Raw genomic sequence first — 21394 nt, forward strand, 5'->3', positions numbered from 1 at the left:
ATATCTCACCAATAACCACATCCAATTTGCCCTGGCTCGTAGGTCTTACATTTCAGGTTCCAGTGGTGTGTTGATCCTTAGAACATCGGATTCACCGTTCACCACCAGCACCGTTGGCCGCTAGCCATCCTTTCGGCTTTGAGCTAGCTGCGTCATCATGTCTGGGGCTAGTTGAACTCATCCTCTGTTCCTCCCCAATAGCATTTTGACCATCTTCCGACCTGGGAGTCTCATCTTCCAATGGTATACCGACATATCTCTGGTTGTACTGATCCATTTAGTTTGCACGGCAAGAATACTGGGGTGGGTTGCCATTACCTTCCCCAGGGATTGCATTTAGTCTGACCTCTCTGTCATGACCTTCCCGTCTTGGATGGCCCTTCATGGTTTAGCTCATGGCATCATTGAAGTGCTCAAGCTCCAGCACCACGACAAGGTAATGATCCTTTGCTGAAGATGTCAACTGTGTTGTTGGAAAAAGGTTGCAAATAAATAAATCATTGGTCTTACAGAATTCTATCATGTGATCTCCAGCATTGTTTCTGTCTCCAAGGCCATATTTTCTAACTACTGATCCTTCTTTATTTCCAACTTTTACGTTCCAGCTGCCAATAATTAACAGAGCATCTTGATTGCATGTTCAATCAATTTCAGATTGCAGCATTTCGTAAAAGTTTTCACTTTCTTCATCTTCAGCATTTGTGGTTGGTGCATAAATTTGAATAATAGTAGTATTAACCGGTCTTCCTTGTAGGCGCATAGATATTAGTCTATCACTGGCAGCATTGTACTTTAGAATTGATCTTGAAATATTCTTCTTAATGATGAATGCCACGGTGTTCCTTTTCAATTTTTCCTTCCCAGCATAGTATGCTATATGACTGTCAGAATCAAAGTGACCAATGCCAGTCCACATCAGCTCACTAATGCCTAAGATGTCGATCTTTAGGCATTCCATCTCATTCTTGACAACTTCCAATTTTCCTTGATTCATACTTTGTACATTCCATGTCCCAATTATTAATGGATGTTTGTAGCTGTCACTTCTCATTTTGAGTCGTGCCACATCAGCAAATGAAAGTCCCAGAGGCTTTACTCCATCCGCGCCATTAAAGCTGGCTCTACTTTGAGAAGGCAGCTCTTCCCCAGTAGCATATTGAGTGCCTTCCGACCTGAGGGGCTCATCTTCCAGCACTGTATCACAAAATGTTCTGTTGTAATCCATAGGGTTTTGGCACGTTTTCAGGAGCAGATTGCCAGGCTTTGCTCTCTAGTCTGTTCTTTGTCTGGAAGCTCTGCTGAAACCTGTCCAGCATGGGTGACCCTTTTGGTAGTAGAACCTATTGGTGGCATAGCTTCCAGCATCATAGCAACACGCAAGCCACCACAGTATGACGAACTGACAGACGGGTGGTGGTATTAGTATTAGAGTGTTGGTTAAAACCCTAGAGCTTTGAGCAGGGACATGTAAACTTCTGCCAACTATTCTTTTTAAGATATTCACCGTTCTTTTTCTACTTGTGGTAGTCTATGGTGTCTCACTGCAGTATTGAATACGAAAAAAACAAAAATTTGGTCTCAGTCCAGTCACCGTAACTGTTACCAAAATAGAAACCATATTCTTAATAAATATATTCACTATATATTGAATCCTTAAAATGATTCCATAAGACTTCAGCTGTTCAAATTGCAGATGATGAACTCATAGTTTATACTTTTGTATCAAGTGGCAGTTGGTCTCCATAACAAACTATGTGCAGCTCAGTCTATTCACAGTAGAAAAGTTGCATGCTCATGCTCTCTGATGCTGTATTAGTTAGTAAATTCCCTAACTAGAACAGACTGCTAACTTTAAAAATTCCATTATATATAGATTGCAGCTATCAAAGAAGCATCTCAGAAATGTAAACAGCAACAGGATGCTTTGGATAAAAAAGACAAGCAAGTAAGTTTTTTTCTCCCTTACAAATTTTGTCTTGTATTTACAGGTAGTCCTCGCTTAACAGTAATTGGAACTGGCAACACTGTCCCCCAGCAATGTGGTCGTAAAGTGCAACATCACATGACCACACTGGCTTATGACAGCAGTTGCAGCAGTTCCAGTTGCCATCATTAGGTGAATCCCATGTGGTCACAGCATCCTGTGTTCATGCGATCACCATTTGTGAGCTTCTGCCGGCTTCTCCATTGACTCTGCTTGTCAGAAGCTGGCAGTGAAGGTCGCAAATGGTGAACACGTGACCATGGGACGCTGCAGCCGTCATAATTGCAAGCTGGTTGCCAAGCATCCGAATCACAATCACATGACCACAGTGATGACCACAACTACGAGGAACCGTCGTAAGTCCCCCTCGTAACTTTGAACAGTAGCTGAACAAATGGTCATTAAACGAGGACTACCTGTAGTAGCATAGTTCTGCTGACAGACCTGACAAAATAGGTTCTTATTCCTCTCCCATCTCACCTATCACCCAAACTTGAACCTGAGGTTTAGGGAACCCTCTGAAGCACATTTGGGGTATGTGCAGTGGGGTAGAGTGGGAAAAAGAGGAGTCCCATTATATGAATGGTGGCCTGCAGTATTAACTTTGTGATAGTCATTCGGTGTTGTCACAACATTCAGGAATATAAATGTTGCATTATACTGTGATAATAGGCCCTGCAAATTTTATTTTGACAATTACTTATTTCAGGGGTCCTCAAACTTTGTAATACAATGGCCCCCTAAAATGATAGATGAATTTATAACACCCAAGCAAAGCACTTTCTAATTCTGTCCAAACCTGGTCTAGGCTTTATTTCCCTTTGTCTGGGCAAGCTTACCGTGGCTATACCCAAGCAAAGTTGGAGTGAGTTTTGACAGTGCTGCTCCTTTGCCAGTTTAAGCCTGATCAGTCTAAAAATGTTTGCATCTGTGCCCCCAGTTGTTTGTGACCCCTTGGGTGATCACAGCTCACAATTTGAGAATCTCCAACTTAAGTGATTTTTAACAGTCATTTTAATTATACACACAGTATCTATTGTATATTGACTTTTTAAAAAAATACATTTTAGACAAGAGGTGGGCACCTTGGAATTATTATAAAACACAGGTATTTCCTTTGAATCTTGGCTATATCATTTCCCATAATCCTATATGCCAGCCAATTTCATTTAGTGTACTTCCATTTTGCAAAATAATAGGTTTGGGATCACCCATATTTGTTATTTTGGATTTGTGACTTATTTGACATACAGTACAGCAACCTTCATTTGTGGTTACATGATTAATTAAAATATTAACAAGTCTACCATTTTTCCTTGCTGCTTTATGATGAAATCTTACTTTTTTATTGGCATATCTGGAGAATGTTTCTATGCATTTCCTTAGATTGATGACATCAATCTAGATTTAAAGATGAAAAGAGAGGCAGAAATGGATCGGCAGAAGAGAATACATAACACTCATAAAATGATAGAAGACTGGACCAATGAGCTTAAAAACACAGATAATGTTGAGGACATTCAGCCTCTAATAAATGCTCTTAATGCTGACCTTAGGCAGTTGGAGGAAGAGAAGGCAAATATTGATGGTGAATTAAATGATCAGCTCAGAGAAAAGGAGAACTTGCTAAAGGAAAGAAAAGGTAAATATGCTAAAGTATATTTTTGCTGTTTGTGCAACTGAGTTCCAAAAAAAATAAACTGATACTAATAACTAACAACTTGCCTACTCTGTTCAGATGGAAGATGTCATGTTCCTCTTTTCGTATCTGTTCCATGGCAGGATACTAGCAGTTTCTTTGCAAACTTTGGATTCTGGCATCAACCAAGCATTTCTCCCAGAATTTCTTCAACATTTAATTTTCACATTATAGCTCTTTATGGTACATTCTTATTCTAAGACTTGCCAGGTGTTGGAGAACAGCTTTGGGGAAGGGGTTTTAAAGCCCTTCTAAGCATGTAAATGCATCTTTGAATTTTGTCTAATTCTCTACTAACAGAAAGATTGGTGTAGAGGCGAAGGGTGGCTCTTGCTATGAGAGCTAGCTTCTTAGACATCTTGTGAATCGCAGTCATTATACATTTGGCTTGTTTTCTGGTGGAGATTCAGGAACTCTTGGTGGAACATCTCACAGGAATTGTTCATAAGTCTCCATTAAGTTCTTGCAAACATTAGCCTCTGTCGGAAGAGAAGAAACGTATCCAATTAAGTATCCATCTTCTTAGTCCGTTAATAAAATGAATGCCTATATTTGTGATAATAAATTACAGTAAATATTTCGGGTATTATTAAAATTATAGGTATAACAGACCGCATTGCTCAGTTTGAAAATCTGATGAATATGAAGGAAGAGAAGCTTAAAGGGAGATTCCAAGACACACACAGTGCTCTTATGTGGCTAAGACAGAACAGAGACCGATTTAAAAGAAGTGTCTGTGACCCTGTGTTGCTTTCAGTAAGCTGACTCACTTCAGTATTATTACTACCGTTTAATTGTTACTTCTATTGTAATCTTATTTTTAAACCTTTCCTAAAGAATCTATTATTTTAATGTGAACTGGGATATGTATATTTTGACATCTTAAGTTAGCTGTGTGGATATAATTTGTCTCGTGGAATTTAAGTACAAGAAATAGAGAATATTTTATTCCAAAGATTTTTATTCTGGTGCTTTATTATATACCTGTGAATAAAGAGGTATGCATAAAAAATCTCTTGTGGGCTCCTCCAGTTGCAAAATTATTTTTCATTTGTTCATACCCATCACTGAGGTTTAAGAGCCTTCCAGAAACATATCTTGGGCTGAAATGAAAACTGTTTCATAGCTGTAAACATGATTTGTGACCTCTTTAGTAACTTTGTTTCTACAGCTAATTCTGGATCAGAGCTGAAATCAGTTATTTTGAGTGGTGGTTTCTCTTTGAGAATGTCAAAATTGTGATATATTAACATTTTTTAATTATTTAATTTTGAGGTTGTATGATGCTTATTATGTCAAGGTAATAATAATATGCTTACATATCCTGACCTGTTGAGTGCTTCAGGTGTGAATTATTGCATTCATGTTGTGATGTATATGAAATATAACAATTTTCCTTAATGGATACTATTCAGTATAAGACTTGTTGGAGAAGTGGTTCCACTGTTATGTGAGGGCCCTTCAAGTTGACTTTCTGCTCTGTACAGCCAAAGTTGTGTTGTAGTCCTTTACAGTAACAAATGATTGTTCTGCATGAGCATCTTATGTGGAGGGAATGGTGTACAATATTTGTAAATCCAGGATTTTTGGATTTTTTAAATGCAATTCCTTTTGTAACTCTAATTTCTTCTTACACAGATCAGTATGAAAGATAATAAACATGCTAAATATATAGAAAATCACATTTCTCTTAATGATATGAAGGCCTTTGTCTTTGAAATGAAGGAAGATATGGAAATGTTTTTAAAAGAGGTAAAGACCTAGTCATATGATTAGAAACTGCTGGTGTAGACTTAATAATAAGTAGGCTGTGTAGCAGCCAGCACTGTATGTCATTACTGTCATTATAATAGCACTAAGAATGCTTAATTAAATAGCATTTCCACCTATCAGCCAAGAGAGATGTGTGATATAATAATATATTTTAGAAATTACCTAGTTGAGCAAGTAGGATGGAGGTGATCTATTCTGTTTAGCAATAAAGATGAATATTTGAGGCTTCTGGCTTTATTCCTATTTATACCACTGAATACAGTGGATCTTGCTTCTAAGGATATAATTCCCTTCTCACCCTTGTGGGTGGTGGTGTGTGTCTTCATCAACCTCAGATCCTCTACCAGAGGCCTGGGAATTTGAGGGTTCTGCGCAGTATCTTAGCTGTTCCTAGCACTGCACTCTTCTGGACAGAGCTCTGATGTTGCTCCTGGGATCTGATGGAGCCACTCTCCCAGCTTGGGTTTCACAGCCCCAAGCGCCCCTACCACCACTGGGACCACTTTGGCCTTCACTTTCCACATCCTCTCTAGTTCCTCCTTCAGGCCCTGGTACCTCCTCAGCTTCTCATACTCCTTCTTCCTGATGTTGCTGTCACTTGGCACCGCTACATCTATCATCACCGCTGTCTTCTGGTCCTTGTCTACCACCATGATGTCTGGTTGATTGGCCAGTACCTGCCTGTCCGTCTGGATCTGGAAGTCCCACAGGATCTTAGCCCTGTTATTCTCGACAACCTTCTGTGGAGGGTCTAGCCCATACACTGTGCAGATGTTCCTGTACACAATGCCAGCTACTTGGTTGTGCTGCTCAGTGTATGCTGTTCCTGCCTGCACCTTACACCCTGCCACTATGTGTTGGACTTTCTCTGAGGTCTCTCTGAACAGTCTGCACCTCGCGTCCTGTCTAGTGTGGTAGACCCCTACTTCTATGGATCTGGTGCTTAGTGCCTGTTCTTGTGCTGCTTTTAGTCCAGACCTTTCCAGATGTGGATTTCGGCAGTGCCGCTGGTTCTCAGGAAAGAGGGAGCGCATTCCAAGAAGGAGAAAGAAATAAAAGGAAACAAAGTCCAGGGGGCAGTTGTGGGAAAACCAAGAGATTCAGAATAACCCCACCCTAGAGCTTTCCCAGGTTATTTCCCCTGAGGTTAGGTAGAGTTGCTTTAGTCTGGCAAGATTCTGTCTGTACGGTGTTAGCAAATAAAGAACTAAAGTTTGGCTGGACTGATTCTTGGTTGTTTTTGGATTGGGGCTGACATCAGCCATTGGTAGGATTTCCCAACATCAGCCACCTCAGATGGTGCATCCCATGCAGAGTCTTGTCTTGCCATGGCACTTACTCTGCTTGATCTTCATCCCATGTATGCTGCTGCCTCAGGCATTCTCTCAGCAATTCATCTTTAGGTGCCATCTTACTGATGTACTCCTGGATGCTCTGGGTCTCATCCAGGACAGTAGCTTTGATACTCACCAAAGTGAGAGAGACACACGTACACACACACACACAAAAGATAAGGTTTCATTCTCAATTTCCTTACTCTCATACGAAGTTAATTTAGCTAACACCAATTTCATGTTTAGAATAATCACCTTGCTTTGAGTGGCCCATAAATAATTCAAAGATTGTAAGTTAGACACTACCAGAATCTCCAGCCAGGTGGCCAGTAAAGAGAGATACTTGGAGTTGTAGTTCAGCAATATATAGAAGGCAGCCATTCACTAACTTTGTTCTAATACAGATTCTTGCTTGGTGCAAGACGCAGCCTCTTCTTTAATACTGTCAATGTAGCAGAGTCCACCATCTCCAGAGGTAACCTATTTCATTGCTCTACAACTCTTAATGTCAGGAGGTTTCTTCTAATGTTTACTCAAATTTTCTTCTGCAATTCCAGCTCTTCAGTTCTGGTCTTGCCTTCTGCAACAGCATAGAATAACTCTCTTCCACCTTTTGCATTTCAGACTTTCAGCTCTTCTCAACTACTTTTTAGATTGCTTGTTTCCAGCTTTGTCAGACAAGTGGATACTCTTCTTAAAATGTTTGCATTCAGAACTGTATGCATTTCTTGACATATGACTCATTTAACACAGAATAAAGTAGAACCTATTTCCTGTATTCTGATAGGCTATGTTTTTACTAATTCTAAGATTGCAGTAGCTTTTTAAATGGATATTTAAACATTATTGGTTTTTGTTCAAGTTATGGACCATTTTATGAATACTGTTCTAAAGCAGGTCTCCAGTCTTAATAGAACTCTCTCCTTAATAGATGAAAAAATGCTATTTCTGATGTAGGGTTTATAGTAATTCTCAAATACTTTGTGAATCAGTTTTTTTGTTAATAATTCTACCTGTTGAAAAGAAAGGAAAAAGATGCATAGAATTTAGCAACTTAATTATCTTATACAGGTAGTCCTCACTTAATGACCACAATTGGGACTGGCAACTCCATCACCAAGCACCATGGTCACTAAGCGAAACATCACATGATTGCAATGTGCTTATGACCTCACTTGTAATTTGGTCGTTATATGAATCTCCATGATCATTAAGCAAGACATCATGTGATAGCGACTTGAGATTTTACGTCCATGTTCTCTATTAACTCTGCTTATCAGAACCAGTTGTGAAGCACATGAATAGTGATCACGTGACTGCAGGGTGCTGCAATGGTCATAAATGCACCCCGGCTGCGAAGTGCCTGAATGGTGATCACATGGCTGCGGGACGTAGCAATGGTTGTAAATGTGAGGATTGGATGCAAAGCTTTTTTTTTTTCCTTTACATCATCATACAGTAACTTCGAACAGTCACTAAATGAAACAGTCGGTAAGTGAGGACTACCTGTATACAGTGGCAATGGAGAAAGAATATCTTTATTCTTAAGACTCAGAAGGCAGTATTATACACTGTAATAATCAAATGTTTATTAGTTTAAGATAAATGAATTCATGTTTTCTTTATTGGTGCAACCTAATTTAGATGCGTGATAATCACAAACTAAAAGTGAATGCTGTATGTGCACCTAGTGAATCACATGCTGAAAAAAGACCTTCAAAACCAATTGAAGAACTGTAGTAAGTATTACAGCCCTATGTAAAAATTATACATTGTATAAATTAACACAAGTTACTTTGTAAAAACAATAATACAGTGTTTAACTTGGTGGTTTTCTCTTTTATGGCTTTTTATTTCTACTTGCTTATTCACTGTCTATAAATATTCCAAGAATGGTACTGTACCTTTCTTTCTACTGTTGTTCTCTTTTGTAATTAAAGGATGGTTTTTTTACTTGGTAACATAGCTTCTAACTTGTAAATAAAATCATTATTTGATTTTAATCAACACATATAATTACTATTATAATTGCTATAATTACAGTTCTGATAAACTTATACCACTTTGTTTTTGTACTGCATAAACTTTATTTTTTATTTCAGTAATGTAAGATACCTCATGTCCACATTTCCATCTCAGCCTCATTGCTTAGGGAATGTGTGTATTAACGGTGACAAAAAAGCTATCTAGCTGCTTCTCTTTCTTTCTTTTTTTCAGCCGGTATGGATGTTTCTCTTACTTACGAGAGTTATTTGATGCTCCCCACCCTGTGATAAGTTACCTATGTCGTCAATATCATATTCATGAGGTCCCTGTAGGAACAGAGAAGACTAAGAATATGATTGAAAGGGTGAGACGTGTTCCTGAACACATGTGTTGCCAGCTGGGAGACAACGGGTTCTTTAGGATTCAGAAACTCAAACCATGGTGAAATGCCAAAAAATTTTTTATTGACTAAATATTAAGAGAGTAACAAAGAAAGAAAGATATAACATCCACCTCTTTCATCTTGCCAGGAACCTCTTCAGCTGGCAGCAGATAGACCCCCTGGAGCTGCAAATGACTTTTCTACTTCATACAGTGTTCACTTTTTCACTTTTTCATGTACAGGTGATAAAGGAAACAAAACTTAGACACATCTACACAGCAGAAGAAAAGTACGTAGTAAAAATATCCAGTTACACAGGTCAAGCTGTTTCCACTAACACATCATTAAGGCCAGCACAGTTTCTTACTGTTACAGTGGATGCCGATAAAAGAAGACAGTTAGAAGATAAAAAAAGCGTAAGTTAATTTATGAAATGCTTCAGAAAAGCAAGATTCCAGTTTTATTTGAAGTTTTTGGAGTTTTTAATTCTAAAATGTCTTTGACTTTAGCAATTCCTGTTTTTTTATATCTATGTTATGCAGCATTTCCTTTTTTTAAATAGTAATTTTATTAAAAATTACAACTACAATGATAAAAAACTAATACAAACTAAAAAAAAGAAAAAAAAGAAAAGGTGCAGAAAAGAAAAAGAAATAGAAAAGAAAGGAAAAATAAGAATATAGTAAAGAAAAAGAAAATAAATATATAAAGAAATGAGTTCCCCCTTCATCAAGAGTATAAACAATTTTAGTAACTTTACACCTTCTCTTGAAATACAGCAAAGGATCTGTTCTTCCCATATCCCATCTCTTATCTATAAACAAATCCTTAAAGCCTCGTTGTTCAGTCCATTAAGGGTTACCAGAGATAAAAATATATCTATTTTAACCTTGATCAAATTAATCAACTTTATATTCTTTCCTTTTACTTTTAACAATCTTGATCTTTAGTCCCTTCAAATAATGTCCTAAAACTTGATTTCTTTTCAATGCTTCTTTGTCCCTTCTCAGAAAATCCTTCAAAGCTTTAACAAGCCTCTTTTGTAAATCCAATATAGGAAAATTATCCAGGTTAGCATCTTTTTCTATGTCATTCTTGTAGCCTGTCATTTTTAAATCTACTGTTGGATCAGTCTGTTTTATCAGGTAAAACTTGTTATAATATCTTTTAAACACAGTCTATCAATAGAGGCAGATATTCTTAAAATCAATTTCTGGGTCCATTATACAGAAATACCTTTCAAATGTCCAATGTTAAAATATTTTGCTCCATTGTGTATTAGTAAATCAAATTTAAGTGTTCTTCTCCTTTAACTGCAGTCTTTAGTTCCTTCTAGTTCCCTCTAGTGTCCAACCTTCGAAGTCTCATCCTATCATTTTTTTTAAAGAATTCAAATCAAAAACATTTTCCCACAGGAAGAATTCTTAATTCCAAAATATTATTAAAAATTTATCTGGACCCTTAGTTGATTTGTAACTTTCTAAAATTAAAGTTTTAATCACCCTTTTGCTGTTTATTCCCCCTCCCCCAATTTAAAAAAAAATCCTTAAACTTGTATTTAAAATTTCTTTCACTAAGAATTGAAGAAAACTCTCCTGGTGCTGTAAAACTTGCCAATCCAAGTTTCCAAATGCAATTCCCCCAATTATTACATTAATATATAAGGAACTTATGTGGTTGAGTGAGTCACTGTTCCTACAGATAATTTGCAGAAGACAAGTTCATTTATTTTTATTCCTTTCAAGGCAGCTCACAATTTCAGTGTTCATATGAAAATCACTGATAAAAAAGGCAAAAATAACCACAGCCACAGTATTAGTTAATTCTCTTCTGGAATGGAAAATTTTTTAATCTTTTCATACATGAGCTGAGTCTATAGTTTCTCTGAGCAAAGCTCCAGAAAATGTGCCACTATAGAAAAAGTCATATATACCTTGCTTCTGAAAATCGTGGCATATCCAGAATAGTCACAGCAAGAAAAAGCACATATTTAGTATGTAATGACACAGAATGACAAGCCACAGGAGAGATGTAAAAAGTCTATTATAGGTAGTACTAATGATGATATAATCATGTGTTACAGTGAAGAACAAGAAAACAGATGCAACATATAAATTCTGTCAAGATAGGGCAGAATATTTTCACAAGAGGGTACCTTTAAACTAGCTTATTTTTCATGTTCAGTCATACCTTTGTCTTGTAAATAGCAATGAGACCTGACAAACTGTCCAGGTTCAAATATCACTCCTTCATAAATAAATCAATGTGCCGATCTACTTCCCTTCTCTCTGTTTTCACACTTAGATTTGGAAAAGTGCTGTCATACTCTTTCTTTCTTTCAGTTATTAGCAATATCTTCTCCTTACTATGAATCAAATCATTACAACCTAATGGCTTCTAGTAGTCACTATTGTTTTGAAAATATACTGCCAATCTTGTTTGGGTTATGAATTTTAGATTTTAAATCCATTTTGTTGTTCTTCACTGTAACTCTTTATTGTATAGCAATTAGTACATTTCTGAGAGCTTATTTATGGTAGCCAGGGTAGAACTTCACTTGAGAATCTTGGAGCCTAGAGATAGAGGAGATACTGGGCGTATATCCATTATAAAGCTAGTGCTAGTTTTTAAAAACAATGTATGTGGGTAGTCTGATAGTAAAATAACTAAATATCTGCCAATAGAAAAGAATATATGTAGCTCAGGGTTGATGATGTTACCTAGTCGAGTAAGGAAATGTCTGCAAGCAAGCAATCAAACTCAGCATCAAGGACTCCACAACTAAACAGATTGCTAAAATTCTTAGATTACCAAGAATATGTAATAATTGAAGAATGATCTATTTTATTGATAGAAAGGTAGTATGTAGGAGAAAATTTTTGGGTAGGCAGCTGAAGTTTAAGTAACACATATGATCCAAAAGGTGATTAATGCGGGAGGGTAATTCAGTAGGTCAATAAGTTAATAAACTAAGGCTGCACTTCTTTATATCTTACTTAGGAGTAATACCTACAGAGTACTGAACTGAGTGGAACTTAATTTTGATTAGCTGCATAGTTATATTGTTAATAGAAAAGCCTCTGTCCAATATCTGTCTGTCTGTCTGTCTGTCTATATATCCATCCATCCATCCCTACAGTTGATTGGCCAGTACCTGACAGGCAGGTACTGGCCAGTCAACCGAACATTGTGGTAATAAACAAGGACCAGAAGACAGCAGTGGTGATAGATGTAGCGGTGCCAAGTGACAGCAACATCAGGAAGAAGGAGTATGAGAAGCTGGAGAGGTACCAGGGCCTGAAGGAGGAACTAGGGAGGATGTGGAAAGTGAAGGCCAAAGTGGTCCCAGTGGTGGTAGGGGCACTTGGGGCTGTGAAACCCAAGCTGGGAGAGTGGCTCCAACAGATCCCAGGAGCAACATCAGAGCTCTGTCCAGAAGAGTGCAGTGCTAGGAACAGCCAAGATACTGCGCAGAACCCTCAAATTCCCAGGCCTCTGGTAGAGGACCTGAGGTTGAGGAAGACACATACCATCTATATGGGTGAGAAGGGAATTTTTTATATATTTGTTACTGTAAAGAAGAGAGCTGTTTACTTGAATCCAAACAGTAAATTGTTACTTTATTGAACATGAGTGTAGAATATGTATAATTTAAAGCAGTCAGTGCAAACATCCTTAGTAAGATTGCACTGTAAAATGGGATTTTTCTTCTATGCTATTTATTTCAGGAAATTAACAGGCAATTGCAATCATTGGTTTCTCAAATGGCATTACTCTCTGAAAAGCAGAAATGCCTGGAATGCAGAGACAATCAACTCCGTCAACAGAAAAAGGAACTCGTGGAACGGAAAGACAAAAGGAAGCAATTAGAATCAAAAATTAGTGTGAAATATGATAGGTATGCATTTTAAATATGATATAAAATTATTTAAAAATCTAGGTAAAAAAGTAGAATTTAGGAAAACCAAAGCAAAACATCATCCAGTTCTTATCCCCATTAAAAAAGCCTTCTGGGAAAAGAGGTGACTGCCACAGCTTTATGATGATGAATTGATAGAGCAGTGGTTCTGTTTCCTTTATTGGAAAACAAAATCTTACAAGGAGACTGTTAAAACTGAAATACAAATATTACTAAGTTAGGTTATAGTTACATATTTTCCCTTTGATTTACTGATTCCCTTCAATTATTTTTCCTTGATTGCTTCTTCCCTTCAGCACCATTCACTGTTTGGCTTTTGCTTTTGCTAAAGCACTTCCTTCCATGGGAACTCCATGGGCAACTTTGGGTCTGTCTTTCTCTCTTCGCCCAGCCTTCCCCACAAGGTGCTTATTGTGGGGATAAAATGAAGGCTGTTTGTCATCCAGGAGGAAATGCAGGTTATAAATCTAATCAGTAAATATATACACTACAAATATTTATTTGTAAGAGTATATATACATATATACATCTCATGCCCAAAGAACAATGGCACATAGCATAACAGTCCATTTATTACCATCAGCTGGCTGTGATAGAATAGAATTGGGAAAAATCACTAGAGTGGTTAATGTATTGCTTCACATCCCTGGCCCATTGATCCAGATACAGTATGTGACTGGTCTGTCTGGTCCAATTGGACAAGAGTCCCAACTGGCAAAAAAGATGGTGCAGGCACTGCCAGTGATTGCTGAATTTGTAGTAGGCAGTACTACTGGTTTCAGAGGTTACTGCCAGTTTTGCTTTGAGATACGTATCTTGAAGCATAGCTGCTGGATGACCTTGGGCCAGTAATTGTTCACTTTGAACTGTTTATAATGGATTGTAGAGTACTTGTAGATTTTCTAAAATAACTTCCAGGTAATTTAAGACAGTAGCACACAAGCTGCAAGACTAGATAGGTGAATATAACATTTAACAAACTCTTGAAGAAAACTCAGACAGAAACATAGTATCTTCTTTATTCCTCACACTAAAACAGCAGTCAAATAAAACATACAAATTCTTACATGGTAGAAAAGAAACAATGACAAGATAGCCCAATAGGGCATGAGAAGGGAGTATATAGAAAAGAGTATACGAGCCAGCTGTTCTTTTGCATTGGTCAGGAAGATCATATGAAAAAGAGAAAGAGAAGAACACAGTACAGCCACTTCCAGCAGCTTTCATGTCTGTAAATGGCAGGTCTTACAGTTCTTAATCCCTGTTAAGCCACCTCAAAAGGCTTTGCGTGATAACAGAGATATACTGATGTAGGCTTTTACGGCTGGTATCTTTTGGGCAGTGTTGGGCTTCAGGGTTTAGAAGATGCCAGTCACAGTTGCCAGCATCATGAAATCTGTTGTCTGGACCACGGACGCTAAACTCTGAAGCCCAGCGCTGCCCATAACAGAGATAGTTTGGGAAAATGCATTATTCCAGGGAAAATCCAGCCTCCCCCCACTTTCTCGCCCCAGCTACTGTTATATTGCAGCTAATCTGATAGGGGAGGGAAGTCTGAATACATGAGGGATAGTAGATGACAATAAAATGGTTGTAATAAAAATCCATTTCAGCATTTTGTGTCTCTGTAACAGCTTTACTACAACTCTGGTGCTTATCATCTTATATGTGTATTGGCTTTAAAATATGTTGGAAAAAAATACCTGGACAGAAGTCACCTAAATTTAAGTACTTCCATCTTTTCAGTTATTTTAAAGTTGTTACAGATAAGTAGTTGCTTCAGTCATTCCCACTTAAGTAAGATAATTCTGTTTATACAAGATAAATTTCCTTAGTTTCCATCAAATTCTCTCCACAGCCCCTTTCATAATTTGTGCTCTTAGCTGGATTTCTCTTATTCTCCAAAAGAGCTCCTCAAATGGAGAGAAAGTATTCCACTTGCATGTCTTTATATATAAAGACAGTGATTCTTAGACTGGCAGTGATTACCCCAAGGTAGGCTGATCATATTTCCTTGAGACAAAAACGGGACATTGGGATGGCAAAATGGGGCAGGGCTGGGTGACGGGCTGGATTGGCAGGCAGGAACTTCTCCAGTTTTCTTGGGCTGGGAATCTTCGGATTCCTTCATTTGCGAGAGGCAAGGCTGGGCTGGAGAGTCTAGTGAACAGTTGTCCCCAACAAGCCGTTCCTCCTCTAGCTGTTCTTTTACGTTCTTTTCTTCCTGCCATTTCAAGGCAGGAGCCAGTCGGCTGTTCCTTTGATCACCACCTATCAGCTGATTGTGTTTTTTTCTTTTTAGGTTTCCTGCTGGGTTGAGCTCTGCGGCTTTTTTCCCGCCGTTTCTGCTGAGCTCCCCTTCCTTTCACTCAAAGTCAGACTGCATTCTGACAGGTTCGCCCGAACTTTCAAATTTTTAAGTAAGGTTTTTAAGAAAACGGGACAAAATGGACATTTATATTAAAACGATGGGATGGTCTGGAAATGTTAAAAAAACGGGACTGTCCTGTTCAGAACGGGACGTATGGTCAGCCTACCCCAAGGGAATAATTTGGGCATATCCTAGGGGTGACGGAGCAATTTGTAATTGCTTGTTTGTGAATCAAGGATCCAATGTGGGAGTTGTCCCTGCCAAAACACTTGTGTAAAACAACAGGATCTGGGTTTTGGGTTGGTTTTTTTGGTGGGGGTGGGGTAATGGCATTATTTGAGACAGGGAAAAGGGGTAATTGGGGCAGACAGTTTAAGAACCATTACATTATAGCAACGGTCCTTGCGATTTTAACTATGACAGGATAACTAACCTTCTAGCTAATATAGTATGTAATTTTATTTTTTATTTTTTAAAAATGTTTTTGCTGTGATACTTAATCCAAGCCTAAACATGTATAAAAGTTCACTGAATACTGTACAGTTTGAGGAATTGAGACAAGGATGTCTTATATTGTTATGTTGTCTAGGTGGAAAAACCTGTGCTATTAGTTTTAAACGAGTCTCACCTAGTTGATGAAACAGTGATAGGATAGATCTGTTAAAGGCATTATTGAGAATTAGAGTTGTGTTGTGCAATCTGTAGATTGTGTTAAACTAATATTTGGGGGTTTCTAGGGTCACCTCACCTGTACAGCATATTCTGATGATGATGATTTTCTACTTTCAAAGTAGCAATCCTGCTTTCTAGTTTTCCAAAATATCCCTGAAACATGCTTGTATAATGTTGAACTGAGAATGTAATAATTATTTTCAAAGCATTGCTCGTAAATCTTTTTTATACAGTCTAAGACAGATGGAACAAGATGCCATCAATCTGGAAGAAGAATCTGAGCAAGCAAATGCTAAAATAGTAAAACTTAACACCCAGAAAGTAAAACTTGTAACTGATTTTATGCAGCTAATAAAGGTAAACACTGGTTTTTTTTAAAAGAAAAGACTACTGTTAATGCAATTGTGTATTATAAAAACATTCATTCCTCCACCACAAAATTTGCTATTTTATGTGGTGATTGGTACATGCATTGATCATGTATAATATTTAACTGTTAATATTAACAGTTAACATTTCATCTCTTAATTTCTTGTCCCTTACTGCTTTCCGTTTAGAAGTATTACATGAAGTGACATTCAATAATATAAATGCTTTTGATTAATGATGGTTATTCAACATGTGATTCATCATATTTTAATTGCCATGTGATAAGCATTAGGTAAATTCACTTCAATTATTAAGTCCTGCTGTTGATCTGAACCCCAGTATTTGTATTACAACAGCACAGATGTTCCCCAAATTTAACTAATTTGCCCATTGAGACCTGTGTCACAAAGTGATGTTTGGGTGGTTTTGCAAATTTGAAAGAGAGAATTACTTTGCCTGGCCGAAAGTCAGATAGCTGAATATCTTCAGCAAATAAACTGAGTATCTTCAACAAATAAAACAGTGTTCTGTTCTTAACACTGATTTCAGCCCAGCACAAGCGTTGTGATAAAACTATAGGAAGCTGCCTTATAATGAGCCAGGCCACGTAATCCATTTAGCCCAATATTTTCACTACTTTCTGACAGCCATTTTCCCTGATAGCAGGCTATAGTTTTTGCAGCCCTGTCTGGAGAAGCTGGAAATTCAACATGCGTAGCAAGTACTCTACTACTAAGCTATGGCTCTCCCTTACAACTTGCAATGTAGAATGTTTTATATTAATACAGAGAGAATGAGCCTTCCTGCCTCTTTTTCAAACCTCTTTAAAAGTTTATTGATTTTTTAATGAACAACAGACTGTAACCTCAGCTCTCTCCTTTCCCTAACATGTTTCATTGGATGGATAGGAGTAGTCAGTTATTTATATCTAAAAAGAGAATGACAAGGGGAAAAAGGAAAACAAGATGGGCTCAGGTATGACAGGTGAAGATAATGTAAGGTCAGTGTACTATTAGCATGATAAATAAAAATAATGGTTTCTTCTTATGATTTATAAGGAGGAAGGAAGAATTCCTAAATTTGTAGGAAATTCTTAGACTTCCGTTTCCTGCTGAATGTAATTTGTTCTTTTAGAAATGTGTCCAAAAGGTACACTAGTCCAAATTCAGTAGAAAGAGGAGCCTTAGCTTTCTAGCTTTGCCAGAGAATGCACATTGCATCTGTTGTAACTCATACAACTCATACATAACCGCCCAGAATCCCCTTTTCGGGAGAGATGGGCGGTGATAGAAATTTGATAAATAAATAAATAAATACTACATACAAACTAAGTGCCAGTTTGGTGTAGCGGCATCAGGCTAGAAACTGGGAGGCTGTGAGTTCTAGTTCCATCTTAGGCATGAAAGCCGCTGAGTGACTTTGGGCCAGTCACTCTCTCTCAGCCCTAGGAAGGAGGCAATGGCAAACCACTTCCAAAAAAACCTTGCCAGGAAAACTGTAGGGATTAGTCCAGACAGTTGCCAGGAGTCAAGACTGACTTGAAGGCACAAAAAGTAAAGCAAAATGAAACAAAACCCACACCTCATACTCTTCTTCCTGGAAGTTTTTCTTCCTGGACCTGATTCTTTGTTTTCTGTTATTTGCATTCTTGTACTTGAGAAGTGTAATTTCTAAAGTACTGTGAGATGGGATCGGGAAATGAAAAAGATTTTTTGATGTGCACGTCATTGATTTTGGAGGAAAACATTTTGCTTGATGAGTATTCAGATGCATTCATGAGAGGGAGAATACTTTTAAAGAAGTGTTAAGTGGGACAAGCATTTTCAGAAGAGAGAAGAAAAAAAGAGTTATGTTTGTTTCAGTAAAATGGTAGGTTCTAGCTGATAGGCAACCATGAATATCTAATACAGATAAAGCTACATTAGATCAAATTTCTTATGAAGTGGAGTAACGTAACTGGAATATCTAATTTTCCAAAGCTTGAAACATTTGCAAACTCTTCTAAACAGTATTTACACTTATTTTCTGCAGACTTGTATGACCCTTAATGAAGACAAAACAAATTTGGTCCTACAGAACACAACAGCTGCTTTTCAGAAGAACAGGCTTGATGCTGAATATAAAGCTGCAACCGTACAACTACGAGCTGTAGATGTAAGGCTTCCATTTTGCTACTTGACAAATGAACTTGAAAATATACCTAATATATGCAAAGTTATTTAAAGGAAAGGTGGTTACATAGATTACAGTTCCTAGATAAGGCTAGGTTAGCATTTCATTTCCTCTTTATGGACAAAAATATGAAAGTAAAAAACAATTCCTATAATGGGAATATAATGCATGTCTGGGACAGAAATTCTACCAAGTATTATTTGGAATAGATATCACAGTATTTATTTTAAGAACATGTCAATGCTGTTTTCTTCTCCATACACTGTTCATACCATTCTCATGGGGAACCACAGCTTTTCTTTTCTTTTCAGTCCCATTCTCCCAGGGCAAATGGCACCATATTCTTACTGTGGAGGAAAATGTTAATGTCAGAATTAGGTTTATGGTCTGAGTAACACAACTATTATTGGAAGGTAAAATGTGGGTCGAATAGCACTTCAAAATATTTCGGTTTATCTAGAAATGCTATAGTTTATGGGATTCCCATGTGTTCTTTATGTTATCTTTTCTTGTGTCAGATATAGAAAAATCAGGCTCATTATTTTTTTCAGATTAATGCATCTCATTTATACACTGAATACACATACAGAGTATGTATATATTACTGCGCTATCATGAATGTTGGTATAAGAGAATTGGGCCTTTGTAGATTAGGATAATTTTTTATTTCTCTATGTTACTATTCAGAAATCATAGGAAAACATGATTTTCTGCTGTAAAAATCAAATTTATCTAAGGCTTACTTGCTTCAATTTCCAACTACAATATCTTTGGTATCTGTCATGAGTACTGATGGTGAGCAGGAGGGGGCCCCTATCCAGGGGGGAAAACGCATGCGTAGTACTGAGGAGTTAAGCAGCCATTCAAAGAGACACAGATCAGACCCGCCTTAACTTTTGGGGTTTATCTGTCTGGGTTTTTCCCACGCTTCTTCAGTTTGTTAGGATTTTCTGTCTAATGTAGCAGTAATAAAACACTAGAGACCTATTCCTTGTCTCATCGTGGTTCCTGACTGTTAGGACAGTATCCATGAGAAGGCAAATGGAAATTTTTGCTTCCAGTTTTAAGTAAGTCAAAATGCTTCATGACTTCCATACACAGGAATACTATATTTAAAGTTTAGTAAAAGAGAACAGTCCAAAATCATACTGTGACTTGAGCAAAGCAGAGCAAAGACCTCTACTTAAGGTTTTTCTCCTCACATATAGAAAAAGAACCTTGTTATAATTTAATAATGTAGTGTTAAATAATGTTTTGTTACATCTATACTAACCTAAACTAAGCTGGAAATAAATTATTTGGCATCCTCATCTATAGAGGCATTTTTAATTGTTAGTATTGGCAGCTCTTCATAATAGATTTGAATAGATTCAAATAGATTGGCCTGGTAATAGGTAAACCAAATCTATTACTGTTACTGGTAATAGATAAACCAAACAAGCTGAACTATTGTCTTTTGCCACTAGAGGGCTCCTATTTGTACTATACAATGAAATTCTGTCAGAATTTACTTGATTCATGAAATCCAGAGCTAGAACATATCAGCCATATGAAGACCATCAGCACTAGAGCTCAAAACCCTTTCAGGGTATTAGTTTCATTGTCAGATTGATTGTACTGTTAAGAACTAATATTTGACCAAGTCTGATTGCTTGTAATATAAGCCTTTAAATCAGATCTTTTGTTCTGTGGTGGCAGAAAGCACATCTGTGAGACAGCTGTTTGGTATTTGAAGTGTACTAGTGAGAGCATAGCTTGGAGACTGGGCAAAAGTTGTCCAGGACTGTTTGGTCTACAAATGGTTTCTTGAGAAGGGGCCTATCACCATCTCCTTTAAGACAGATGAAGCCAACCCTTTCCTCCGAGATGAAGCCACCATCACAAGTCACCCCCTGGGAGGTGACATGGATCTAACAATCACATGACCAGGCTAACAGACACAAAGATCCTCTCTACTTCCTCAGGAGTTACAGGTTCTAACTCTTCCCAAATAACTGAGCAGTACGGTGATTCATTCATGTTAACTAGGCATGCCCAATCAAAGTCCAGCTCCTAGCAGATCAAGTGATTTTATCTATCAGATGCCAAGAAAATTCTTCACACAAGTGTTCAGATATTTTTGTGGTCCATCTCTTCCTAGCAGAGAATGGAGCATCTTAAAAAGTACCACTGGCTTGTTATCTGCAGAGGCAACAAGACTGACCCCAGAGAACCACTGCCAATAGATAAATGTTGGGCTAAATGAATAAAAATAGCCTGCCCTGGCTTAGGCAACTTCATCTCTAAATGCTAACCTTAAGGAATAGCCTGAATTAAATCTGTATAAGTTGATGAGCCATTTTATCAAATGCTTCTCTTGTATCATGGGTATTGTAGCTTGTCAAGTGCTTGTCATCCATGACTGCTAGAGTCTCAGACAGATAACAAACTGACTTTGATAGCCATCAGATTTGACTGCTGGATAGCCATCAGTAGATGTATTGCACATTCTGAAGGCTTAGCTCTGATAAATGTTTGACTGACTTTTCTTGAAGCCAGTAAAGCTTTCATAAAAACAGTCCAGCCTTTTGTTCTCATCTCTTCTGTTTATTCCAGCAACAAGTTTTCGAACTGGAAGAAAAGAAGCGTTTTCTTTTGGAGAAGTGTAAAGGTTTACTGAGAACTGCTAAACAAGTTTGTAATCTTGGTCCAGGTCAAAACCTTCCAGAAGATGTCTGTGGGGTAAATATCACA

At 37.6% G+C, this 21394-nt stretch overlaps 1 protein-coding gene across 2 annotated transcripts in view; it reads left to right on the plus strand.

Moving 5' to 3' along the window:
* Positions 1 to 21394, plus strand: part of SMC5 (structural maintenance of chromosomes 5) — a 52223-nt gene that overhangs the window by 15369 nt on the left and 15460 nt on the right. For both annotated transcript variants that reach the window (XM_063295142.1, XM_063295143.1), the window contains 11 exons: positions 1874 to 1945; positions 3371 to 3626; positions 4285 to 4439; positions 5322 to 5435; positions 8435 to 8529; positions 9008 to 9140; positions 9401 to 9574; positions 12887 to 13056; positions 16354 to 16477; positions 18521 to 18643; positions 21257 to 21382. In XM_063295142.1, coding sequence (XP_063151212.1) covers positions 1874 to 1945; positions 3371 to 3626; positions 4285 to 4439; positions 5322 to 5435; positions 8435 to 8529; positions 9008 to 9140; positions 9401 to 9574; positions 12887 to 13056; positions 16354 to 16477; positions 18521 to 18643; positions 21257 to 21382 — 1542 coding nt within the window. The remainder of the gene's footprint in view (positions 1 to 1873; positions 1946 to 3370; positions 3627 to 4284; positions 4440 to 5321; positions 5436 to 8434; positions 8530 to 9007; positions 9141 to 9400; positions 9575 to 12886; positions 13057 to 16353; positions 16478 to 18520; positions 18644 to 21256; positions 21383 to 21394) is intronic.

This window comes from Candoia aspera, chromosome 2 (genome assembly GCF_035149785.1).
Source record: "Candoia aspera isolate rCanAsp1 chromosome 2, rCanAsp1.hap2, whole genome shotgun sequence".
Classification (NCBI taxonomy): Eukaryota; Metazoa; Chordata; class Lepidosauria; order Squamata; family Boidae; genus Candoia; species Candoia aspera.